General features: G+C 44.1%; 1 protein-coding gene across 8 annotated transcripts in view; it reads left to right on the top strand.

Moving 5' to 3' along the window:
- LOC138638729 (cytochrome P450 2C14-like) overlaps window positions 1-12,717 on the top strand; it is an 85,448-nt gene that overhangs the window by 38,014 nt on the left and 34,717 nt on the right. For 2 of the 8 annotated variants that reach the window (XM_069728260.1, XM_069728263.1), the window contains 2 exons: window positions 11,998-12,114; window positions 12,457-12,653. In XM_069728260.1, coding sequence (XP_069584361.1) covers window positions 12,474-12,653 — 180 coding nt within the window. In that variant the 5' untranslated portion in view covers window positions 11,998-12,114; window positions 12,457-12,473. Of the gene's footprint in view, window positions 1-11,195; window positions 11,368-11,997; window positions 12,121-12,456; window positions 12,654-12,717 lie in introns of those variants that run through there. The other 6 variants (XM_069728264.1, XM_069728266.1, XM_069728261.1 and 3 more) reach the window with 5 other exon arrangements.

Genomic DNA, 12,717 nt, shown 5'->3' with positions numbered 1-12,717 from the left:
TACCGGCTGCCTAATGGGGTGAATTATACTGTACTGGCTGCCTAATGGGGGTGCATTATACTATACAGGCTGCCTAATGGGGTGCATTATACTGTACCGGCTGCCTAATGGGGTGAATTATACTGTACCGGCTGCCTAATGGGGTGAATTATACTGTACTGGCTGTCTAATGGGGATACATTATAATATACAGGCTCTCTAATGGGGTGAATTATACGGTACTGGCTGCCTAATGGTGATACATTATACTATACAGGCTCTCTAATGGGGTGAATTACACTGTACTGGCTGCCTAATGGGAGTGCATTATACTATAAAGACTGCCTAATGGGGGCGCATTATATAGTACTGGCTGCCTAATGGGGGAGCATTATACTGTACTGGCTGCCTATGGGGAGTGCATTATACTGTACAGACTGCCTAATGGGGGCGCATTATACAGTACTGGCTGCCTAATGGGGGATCATTATACTGTCCTGGCTGCCTTTGGGGATTGCATTATGCTATACAGGCCTATGGGGGTATATCATACTGTACTGGCCTATGGTGAGTGCATTATACTATACAGGCCTATGTGGAATATGTACCAGGATGGGGCCCCGCATAGTTACACCACTGAGGTCAGACTATACGACATTGCAACAAAGCTATAGTGGGCAAAATAAATAGGGAAAATGTGATTTTGCGTGGAAAACATTTGCCATGGGGGCCCTATTTGAAAGTTCACACCGGGGCCCATAACTTTGTAGCTACGCAACTGGCTATGGGTGTACTGTTATGTCCAGCCTCCAGTGTCACATCAGAAATGGTATTTAGCATGATTGATGGATTTGCCACACCAAAGCCGACCAGGTTATCCACCATGAGCATAGAAATCCTAACTCTTCAATATTATTCAGTCACGGATCAGTGCATGCTGTCTTCAACAGCATTTTGCTGCCACCTGTGTTGATGGACATTACTCAGCAGAGAATATGCTCTGTCCATCATGTCACCTATACTGTAGTGTATGTATAACCAGTCAAGAATGGTGCACTCTTTGTAGAGAAATGGTGCCCAAAGGCTGTTCATTGAATGGATTATCACATGAATCTGTGAATCACCTATGCTGTAGTACCGCTGTTAAAAGGGTTAATATCACACATCTCCTTTCTTGCCCTGTTCTAGCTCTGTAACATGTTTCTTCTGTGACAGCCACTGCGCAGTCATTTAAGCCACACATCTCCGTGCTGTCCACTGTATATTATACTGCTTAAGTGTACTTCAGCTGTTGGGGTCTAGACTGCCACATATCTACTTGCCTGCCCTGCCCTAACTCTCTACCAAGGTACTCCTGCCACAGCCACTGCACAGCCATTACAGCCACACATTTCCTGACTGCCTGCTATATTCTGTACTGCTCGACAGTACTACTGATGCTGAGATACCGAGGTGATCTCTCAGGAGTACACAATCACGAAACAGCTCCCAAAATAAGGCTAATAGTTAAAAAGGCTTGGTGACAACAAGTCATAACTTATTCACTTTGAAAACAGTAGTCCTGTTTTTCTAAAAAAAAAATGATAATTTTTGGATGATTTGATAAAAAGGCTTTGTAATTGCCTTATCATTTTGTGATTACCAAACCAGTTATTGACCCTAATAAAGAGATCAACTTTCAATCCCAGTTTAGAAACAAGAACGTATTCACATTGAAAACAGTACACCTGTTTTGTCTTCTTCATTAAAGGAATAATTTTTGGGCAGCTTGCGAAAAAGCTATTGAGTCTTCTTTTAGTGAACTTCTACGCTCTTGATACCCTCCAAAACAGTGATACGGTTTGCACTCAACGGTGTTTAAATGCCACCTCTTCTTCCGTTTGCACCGCCTATGTATAGACAACAGCAATGTATGCATCTGCCCCCAAATATTGATTATTTTTGGACCGTTTATACAGTATAACCAGCCTACAAAATCCTAAACTACTAAGTGTGGTAAAACAGGCTGCTGCTTACCGAGTACACTGAGTTGCAAGTGAGGCAACTAGGTCATGTGGTAGTATGGTATGAGTAAAGCAAATATCTTCACGTAACATGATAGTTATTTTTAGTTACTGATATAGTGTCATCATAATTCACAGCGCTTTGCAAACATCATATGCACTGTTCTCCAAATGAAGTGCCAAATCGAAATTCCTTATCAGTGTGGGAGGAAATGTACACACGCTAGAGGAGAACATATAAACTCCTTGCAGATGTTGTACTTTTTATGATTAGTAGTTAGGGCTCCAGCAACAGTGCTAACCACTGAGCCACCCTGCAACCGTATAAAATATTTGTTCACAAGGGCTAAAGAGTAGCCACATCGAAGGAGTCTGTAAGCCCATACTGAATGAGAAGAGGATTGATGCCTCAGACACGAGAAGAAGACCGGTGCCTGGGCGTTAGAGACTGTAATGTAGTAAAAGTCTCACCAAATCTACTAGAAGACATTGCTGCAAAGTCCTTCAGACATACTGCAGGTTGATCCCTTTAATATTTATGTGATGGTATTCTCCCTTTTTTTGCTCAAAGAGAGGAGCTGTAAAGAGCACTAAAGGTAATGTCACACTCAGCGACGCTGCAGCGATATAGACAACGAGCCGATCGCTGGAGCGTCGCTGTTTAGGTCGCTGTAGAGACGTCAAACACAGTAACTCCAGAACGACGCAGGAGGGATCCAGTGACGTAACGGCGACTCACTTATCGTTCTCGCTGGTTGTTAGCTCCATGTAAAACGTTGCTGGCATCGTTGCCTTTGATGTCAAACATGACGATACACGCCGACCTGACGACCAAATAAAGTTCTGGACTTCTAGCTCCGACCAGCGATATCACAGCGGGATCCAGATCGCTGCTGCGTGTCAATCAAAACGAGATCGCTATCCAGGCTGCTGCAACGTCACGGATCGTTGTCGTTCTCGTTGCAAAGTTGCTGAGTGTGACGGTACCTTAAGAGGCTGTGATTAGGTATTTTGGTTCCCTTGGCAGACAAGGTGCAAATGGTGCCTACCTCATGTACAACAATGAAATCTGAAATCATATGAACTAAAGGCCCATTTAGACTATCTGATAACTGATAAACAAGCATTTATAAGAGCGCTCACTTCTGATAACGGGCTGGTTTACGCAATCTGTTTACACCTAACAATAATTAGAAATGAGAATTGGCAGAGGGTTTTCCCGTTGAGGTTTTTTTTTTTAGCAAAAACTGAACCAAAACGCTTTAAAATCCTCCTGCATAACTCCGAAGCCCTCATGAATGTGGAGTTTTTTTTAGTTTCTTATAGAAAAGACTCAGCAAAAAGACACAGTTTACTCATCATACTGTATCCGTTTAGATGCTTGTTTGTCAATAATCGGCTCATCTAGTTGGTCAGTAAGCGAACAATTATTCGACTTATATATATCTGATCGACACTTGTTAATCCAATGAAATGGACCTTCAAAATAAAGTGCACAAATACTGAGGCCCCATTTTATCAAATTGATGAGTACATTAATTGCAATGAAAATCTGCAAAAGTTTTGTGCAACATGGAGTGGACATTTGTGGTTTCAAAATGGGCCACGCTGAGCATGAATAGTGGCGTGATGCCACAGCTTATTTAATTCCTGATGGTCTGGGACATTTCTTAAGCCAGAAATATCACTCCAGTCTATGACGCACTCCACTTTTCAGATGCACCTGATCCGTTAAGAACCATGCACCTCTTAATGAATCAGGTGCTTCTGAAACCAACAAGCCCTTCATCAAGATCGTCGTGAAAAACACCGGTCTTGATGAGCCAGGGCCTATGTGCAACTATCATTTCTTTAAATTTAAATATTCAATCCAGTAGATTTATTTGATAATTATTCAATCAAGCACCTTAACAAACACTATTTTAAAGAAAACAAGCAGAACATAAGGACAATTGGATATTGTAAGGACTCATAGACTCAAGCGTAATATTTGGGCGAGTGCTATCCGTCATTTTGATGAATAGCATTCGCCCCCATTTTAATCATTGAGCCAGAGCCCTCTCTGATTTTATCCTTGGACCGATTCATGCGGAGAAAAAATTTTCAGCATGCAAAAGTTGTCTCCGATTAATCTTGACCATTAGTCTTTATGGATCCATGGAAAACATCGGACGGCATTTGGATGACAACAGCATGTAGAAGATAGAGAATTTTTTTTATTTTCTCCACATCTGAGAAAATCAGATCACGTTCTTATCGTCACTAATCAAACTTTGATCAGATTGGGATTAGCACAATTAGACCAACTTTCTCAGATGACAAAAAATTGATCGTAGCTAAAAGGGGTTTTGATGCCAGAGTCACTGCCGTTGCACCCGCTACACCACCTTCTGACATGAGTCAGCACAGCTTTTACAGGATTGTGAATTTCTGTGAAACTAATTTTATCAGTAAGCAGTGCACAGACATTATAAGCTTTGAAAGCTGCACTGACTTACATTAATGGAGCAAGTTGGCACACTCTGCATCTCGGTTGTTGGTCTTGCCCTCTATTGGACAATCCATTGTGTTTGCTCCCAATGTACTTAAATTAAAAAAAAATCATACTAACATTACAGACCAAAAGTTTGGACACACCTTCTCATTAAAAGATTTTTCTGCATTTTCATGACTATGAAAATTGTACATTCACAATGAAGGCATCAAAACTATGAATTAACACATGTGGAATTATATACTTAACAAAAAAGTGTGAAACAACTGAAAATATGTCTTATATTCTAGGTCCTTCAAAGTATTATTATTATTATTATTATTTATTATTATAGCGCCATTTATTCCATGGCGCTTTACATGTGAGGAGGGGTATACATAATAAAACAAGTACAATAATCTTGAAAAATACAAGTCACAACTGGTACAGGAGGAGAGAGGACCCTGCCCGCGAGGGCTCACAATCTACAAGGGATGGGTGAGGATACAGTAGGTGAGGGTAGAGCTGGCCGTGCAGCGGTTTGGTCAATCGGTGGTTACTGCAGGTTGTAGGCTTGTCGGAAGAGGTGGGTCTTCAGGTTCTTTTTGAAGGTTTCGATGGTAGGCGAGAGTCTGATATGTTGTGGTAGAGCATTCCAGAGTAGGGGGGATGCACGAGAGAAATCTTGTATGCGATTGTGGGAAGAGGAGATAATAGGGGAGTAGAGAAGGAGATCTTGTGAGGATCGGAGGTTGCGTGCAGGAAAGTACCGGGAGACGAGGTCACAGATGTATGGAGGAGACAGGTTGTGGATGGCTTTATATGTCATGGTTAGGCTTTTGTACTGGAGTCTCTGGGTGATGGGGAGCCAGTGCAGGGATTGACAGAGGGGAGAGGCCGGGGAATAGCGGGGGGACAGGTGGATTAGTCGGGCAGCAGAGTTTAGAATAGATTGGAGGGGTGCAAGAGTGTTAGAGGGGAGGCCACAGAGCAGGAGGTTACAGTAGTCAAGGCGGGAGATGATGAGGGCATGGACTAGGGTTTTTGCAGATTCTTGGTTTAGGAATGTGCGGATCCGTGAAATATTTTTGAGTTGGAGGCGGCAGGAAGTGGAAAGGGTTTGGATATGTGGTTTAAAGGAGAGATCAGTGTCAAGGATTACCCCAAGACAGCGGGCTTGTGGGACTGGGGAGAGTGGGCAGCCGTTTACTGTAATGGATAGGTTCGTTGGGGAGATCGCGTGAGATGGGGGAAAGATGATGAATTCTGTTTTGTCCATGTTAAGTTTTAGAAATCTAGTGGAGAAGAAGGATGAAATAGCAGACAGACATTGAGGGATTCTGGTTAGTAGGGAGGTGATATCTGGTCCAGAGATGTAGATCTGTGTGTCGTCAGCATAGAGATGATACTGAAAGCCGTGAGATTCTATGAGCTGTCCCAGGCCAAAGGTGTAGATGGAGAAGAGCAGGGGTCCTAGAACTGAGCCTTGCGGGACTCCGACAGATAGGGGGCGAGGTGAGGAGGTGGTGTGTGAGTGGGAGACGCTGAATGTACGGTCAGTTAGGTATGATGAGATCCAGGATAGGGCCAATTCTGTGATGCCAAGGGATGAGAGGGTCTGCAGCAGCAGGGAATGGTCCACTGTGTCAAAGGCAGAGGACAGGTCCAGGAGGAGGAGGACAGAGTAGTGTTGCTTGCTCTTGGCGGTTAATAGGTCATTGGTGACCTTAGTTAGGGCAGTTTCAGTGGAGTGGTGTGACCGGAAGCCTGATTGAAAGCGGTCGAAGAAGGAGCAGGAAGATAGATGGGAGGACAGTTCAATATGGACATGTTGTTCCAGTAGTTTTGAGGCAAAGGGGAGAAGTGATATAGGGCGATAGCTAGATACAGAGGATGGGTCAAGAGAGGGCTTTTTGAGGATAGGTGTGATTGTGGCATGTTTAAAGCTTGAGGGGAAAATGCCAGTTGTTAGTGATAGGTTAAAGAGATGGGTTAGGGTTGGGATGAAGACTGTGGTGAGGTTTGGGATGAAGTGGGATGGGAGTGGGTCAAGTGCACAGGTGGTGAGATGCGATCTTGAGAGTAGAGTGGAGAGTCCGTCTTCTGTAATGGTGGAGAAGTTGGTTTTGGAGGTGGAGGGCTGGGTAGTTGGGAGGAAGGGTTCTGGGGGTTGTTTACTAAAATTGTCTCTGATGTTCTCAATTTTCTGCTTGAAAAATTAGGCGAAGTCTTCAGCTGAGATGAGTGGGGAGGGAGGAGGTGCTGGGGGACGGAGGAGAGAGTTGAAGGTGTTGAATAACTGTTTGGGGTTGTGAGACAGGGAGGATATGAGAGATGAGAAGTAGGTTTGTTTTGCTGTGGCGAGCATGGTTTTGAAAGCAGTGAGGGACTGTTTGAATGCGATGAAGTGCTCGATGGAGTGGGATCTTTTCCATCTGCGCTCAGCAGCTCTGGAAGCTCGCCTCAGTTCTTTTGTCATGCTGGTGTGCCAGGGTTGTCTGTTGATTTTGCGAGCTTTGGTATGTGTGAGAGGGGCAAGAGATTCCAAAGCTGCAGCTATTGTGGTGTTATATAGAGTGGCAGCATCATCCGCATTGTGTAGGGAGCTTATGTCTGTGAGAGGGAGGAGGGATTCAGAGAGTGAGTGAAGATCAAGGTGTTTAAGATTTCTGCGAGGGTGTGAGAGTTTGTGGGGTGGGGGTTGTAGACAAGGAGTGGAAAGGGAAGAGAATGTAAGTAGGTTGTGGTCAGAAAGAGGAAGAGGTGAGTTTGAGAGGTTAGATAGGGAGCAGAGGCGGGTGAGAATGAGGTCCAGTGTGTGACCATCTTTGTGGGTGGCTGTAGAAGACCATTGAGTGAGGCCAAAGGAGGAAGTGAGAGATAGAAGTTTAGTGGCAGCTGAGAGGGAAGTGTCAATGGGGATGTTGAAGTCGCCCATGATGATAGTGGGGATGTCAGCGGCGAGGAAGTGGAGTAGCCAGGTGGTGAAGTGGTCGAAGAAGGTGGTGGCTGGCCCTGGGGGACGGTAGATGACAGCCAGATGGAGGTTGGAGGGGGAGTAGATGCGCACAGAGTGCACCTCAAAGGAAGGGAGGATAACAGAGGGTGGCAGTGGGATTGGGGTGAAGGAGCAGTTATCTGACAGGAGAAAACCAACTCCTCCGCCATGCTTGCTGCTGGGGCGGGGTGTGTGAGAAAGGTGGAAGCCACCGTAAGAGAGTGCCGCAGGGGAGGCTGTGTCAGAAGGGGTGAGCCAGGTTTCAGTGATGCCGAGGAAGGAGAGTTTGTTATTGATAAAGAGGTCATGGATAAATGGAAGTTTATTGCAGACAGAGCGTGCGTTCCATAGTGCTCCAGATAGGGAAATTGGGGGAGTGGGGGCAGGATGAATGGGTATGAGGTTACTGTGGTTGCGAGGACGTGTAGAGGATCGTGGCAGGGGATTAGAAATGAGTGTGGGGATGTGATGAGGAGGGCCAGGATTTGGGGATATGTCGCCAGCAATGAGGAGCAGCAGACAGAGCGTTAGAAGGTGTGAGCTGGATAGGTCATGATGTGGCCGTGTGTGCCTGGCGAGAAAGGATTGTATGTGGAGGAATAGTTCTGTGGAGGAGGTGAGATGACTGGGGAGGATGGAGGGAGAAATGACTAGTTCTTTACTGGGTGGAGGGACTACAGGAGATAGGAAGAAATAGAGTAGTATGGGGGTGAATGTGAAAAGAAACCGAAACATTATAGTGGTTTTCTATTCCTTTACCTTCCAGTCAATTCCAGTCCAATTCTAGTCTAATTCATAGCAATTAAAAAACTGCAATTTAAAAATGCAATTTCTAAGATGGTCAGACACGTCTGGTCAGACTCATGGCTATGAATTTATGGGCACCTAAGGGCTCACAGCTGAGAGGGAGGATGTGGGCGTGTGTGTCTAGAGCACATGTTCACAGTTAAGCCAGGTCATAAAGAGGGGGTGGGGTAGATGGCCACTCAGGTATGCAAGCAAGAAGCAAGGGAAGTGAAGTACGAATGGATAGAAAACAATGGGTAAGCAAAGCATACCAGGTGGGAATTATATGCAGTTCACATAAACACACATTGCAGGAAAGGCAGAGTAGATGGACAGCAGCATACCAGGTGGGAATTATATGCAGTTCACATAAACACACATTGCAGGAAAGGCAGAGTAGATGGACAGCAGCATACCAGGTGGGAATTATATGCAGTTCACATAAACACACATTGCAGGAAAGGCAGAGTAGATGGACAGCAGCATACCAGGTGGGAATTATATGCAGTTCACATAAACACACATTGCAGGAAAGGCAGAGTAGATGGACAGCAGCATACCAGGTGGGAATTATATGCAGTTCACATAAACACACATTGCAGGAAAGGCAGAGTAGATGGACAGCAGCATACCAGGTGGGAATTATATGCAGTTCACATAAACACACATTGCAGGAAAGGCAGAGTAGATGGACAGCAGCATACCAGGTGGGAATTATATGCAGTTCACATAAACACACATTGCAGGAAAGGCAGAGTAGATGGACAGCAGCATACCAGGTGGGAATTATATGCAGTTCACATAAACACACATTGCAGGAAAGGCAGAGTAGATGGACAGCAGCATACCAGGTGGGAATTATATGCAGTTCACATAAACACACATTGCAGGAAAGGCAGAGTAGATGGACAGCAGCATACCTGTGGGTAGACAAAACAGCTTGATTAGAGGATACAGGTGGTGATGAGGATGATGAAAGTACAGCAGTGATGAATGCTCAAATGTCCCATGGAATTCTAGTCTAATTCATAGCAATTAAAAAACTGCAATTTAAAAATGCAATTTCTAAGATGGTCAGACACGTCTGGTCAGACTCATGGCTATGAATTTAGCCACCTTTTGCTTTGATGACTGCTTTGCAAATTCTTGGCATTCTCTTGATGAGCTTCAAGAGGTAGTCACTGGGAATGATCTTCCAACCATCTTGAAGGAGTTCCCAGAGATGCTTAGCACTTGTTTACCCTTTTGCCTTCACTCTGTGGTCCAGCTCACCCCAAACCATCTCGATTGGGTTCAGGTCTGGTGACTGTGGAAGCCAGGTCATCTGGCGTAGCACCCCATCACTCTCCTTCTTGGTCAAATAACCCTTACACAGCCTGGAGGTGTGTTTGGGGTCATTGTCCTGTTGAAAAACAAATGATGGTCCAACTAAACGCAAACCGGATGGAATAGCATGCCGCTGCAGGATGCTGTGGTAGCCATGCTGGTTCAGTATGCCTTCAGTTTTGAATAAATCCCCAACAGTGTCACCAGAAAAGCACCCCCACACCATCACACCTCCATGCTTCACGGTGGGAACCAGGCATGTAGAGTCCATCCGTTCACCTTTTCTGCATCGCACAAAGATGCGGTGTTTGGAACCAAAGATCTCAAATTTGGGCTCACCAGACCAAAGCACAGATTACCAATGGTCTAATGTCCATTCCTTGTGTTCTTTAGCCCAAACAAGTCTCTACTGCTTGTTGCCTGTCCTTAGCCGTGGTTTCCTAACAGCTATTTTACCATGAAGGCCTGCTGCACAAAGTCTCCTCTTAACAGTTGTTGTAGAGATGTGTCTGCTGCTAGAACTCTGTGTGGCATTGACCTGGTCTCTAATCTGTGCTGCTGTTAACCTGCGATTTCTGAGGCTGGTGACTCGGATAAACTTATCCTCAGAAGCAGAGGTGACTCTTGGTCTTCCTTTCCGGGGCGGTCCTCATGTGAGCCAGTTTCTTTGTAGCGCTTGATGGTTTTTGCCAATGCACTTGGGGACACTTTCAAAGTTTTCCAAATTTTTCGGACTGACTGACCTTAATTTCTTAAAGTAATGATGGCCACTCATTTTTCTTTACTTAGCTGCTTATTTCTTGCCTTAAAGCAAATTCTAACAGTCTACTCAGTAGGACTATCAGCTGTGTATCCACCAGACTTCTGCACAACACAACTGATGGTCCCAACCCCATTTATAAGGCAAGAAATCCCAATTATTAAGCCTGACAGGGCACACCTGTGAATTGAAACCATTCCCGGTGACTACCTCTTGAAGCTCATCAAGAGAATGCCAAGAGTGTGCAAAGCAGTCATCAAAGCAAAAGGTGGCTACTTTGAATAACCTAGAATATTTTTAGTTGTTTCACACTTTTTTGTTAAGTATATAATTCAACATGTGTCAATTCATAGTTTTGATGCCTTCAGTGTGAATGTACAATTTTCATAGTCATGAAAATACTTAAAAATCTTTAAATGAGAAGGTGTGTTCAAACTTTTGGTCTATACTGTACCTTCCCAGACCAGCACCGCTCCTCCGCTACGAGCCCTATGTTCTCCTGCAATCCTCTGATATTCTTTATGCCTCTTGTTCATTGTAGGCAATTAGGCCACGTTCACACGTTGAGCATTTGATGAGTTTTTTTTTACATCAGTATTTGTAATTCAAAAACAGAAGTGCAACAATAAGAGGAAAAGTGAAATACAAATGTGCACTGCATCTGCATCTTTTGCCCACTCCTGATATTGTTTTACATACATTGAGATAACAAAAGCTCACGGAATACTCAATGTGTGAACGTGGTCTTAGAGTAGTATTCAACGCCTCTGGTGACAGTGCTCGAAGCAGAAGAGCATACCACATGTACAAATATGCGCACTGAGAACAAATAGCTTAGATGCACAAACTTATTTATACAGGATAGTAGGAGGGGAAGCTTAGATAATGCAAAAATTCCGCAGCTTCCTCAGTGGCACCGTCCCAACAGACACCCTCCCTCGTCCTTTCGTTTTCTGTCTGGACTGTATAAAAGAGCAGGAAGAAGCTGTTCCAGCGCGGACAGAAGCCACTTCTGTTATATTAACTAAGAAAGCACACACAGGTATTTAGACCACGGCTTGTTTCATAGCTTTGTTTGCTCAGTGTTGGCCTTTCTCTACCTTTACCTCGTCCTCCTCACAGGAGTTCCATGAAGGACAACAGGAACTCAGGCCACAGTGATAGCTTCCACCAGTCTGTTGCTGGAACTGTTCCATGGGCAGTGTTCTCCTGCCTTGCACTCTCTCTTTTATAAGCAGAGCAGCCATACTACAGCATGACAAAAAGTATTCAAAACTGTAAGGAAACTGAACCCCACACCACGTAATTTAAGGTGGCACCCATGGCGGTCACCTACCACTTGTCTCAGCCCTGCTAAGAGCTTGTGCTAAGAGGCTGTGGAAGTAACGCCGAGACCATCACAATGTGGACATGCAGCTCCAGTTGCAGATTTTGTGCCTGTCCTTATTAGAAATGAACAAATCTGGCAAAATTTAAATTCACCAGATATGTTCCAATTCCACTTATAAACATACATTTTTTTCAATGCAAATTGAATGTGTCCCGACTGCTGGAAAAATATATTTTAAAAATATATTGTACTCACCTGTCTCCTGTCCCACCACCACAGCACTATTCATAGTCCTCTGCTGGTTTACCTCTATTTTTTCTCTTCACTCTTTTGCCATTCCAGAGATGACTAAGTCACATGTGAGGACTAGTCAATGCGGTAAGCGCTGAAGAGAAGAAGACTGAAGCTATTGGGAGAGAACCAGTGGACGACTGGACAGGGAGCTGCAGTGCAAGACAGGTGAAGGTCGAGATGAACTTAATTTTTTTATTTTTTAACACAAAATCACAATTTTTTACAAAATCCACAATATGTGTAATTTGATTTCTGGGTAAACGTTGTAGCTAATTTAATTTGCTTCAAATTGTTCTGCTCATCTCTAGCCTTTGTCTACTTGTCCTCAGCTTTGTATATTTCAGCAGATGGCATCAAGAGGTTAAAGAGTTTTGCAAAGCATCATCTGTGAACAACCAAAATAGCACATCATGCTGTCCTAGTGGGCTATATGTAATGACAAACTCAGCAGATAATGGCAGCTACATACTCAATCATGTTTATATTTGTCTTTTTGTCTTTTTATAGAAACATTTCCTGGAGCCATGGATGTCTCGGATCCCATCACATTCTTTCTGTCTGTGGTTCTAATTATTTTTGCTGCCCTATTTTTCTTTGGACGACAAAAAAAAGCTAATAATCTGCCCCCTGGACCACGACCGCTACCAATCATTGGTAACTTGCATATTCTAGACCGGAGTAGACCATATCAGACATTGCACCAGGTAACATTCAGTTTTTATGACTTTATTATACTGAATTATTCTTTTGTATCCCGAGAAAGCTTAA

Source organism: Ranitomeya imitator, chromosome 5 (genome assembly GCF_032444005.1).
Source record: "Ranitomeya imitator isolate aRanImi1 chromosome 5, aRanImi1.pri, whole genome shotgun sequence".
NCBI lineage: Eukaryota > Metazoa > Chordata > Amphibia > Anura > Dendrobatidae > Ranitomeya > Ranitomeya imitator.
Note: the sequence above shows the minus strand (reverse complement) of the source record. Positions and strands in the feature narration are given on the sequence as shown.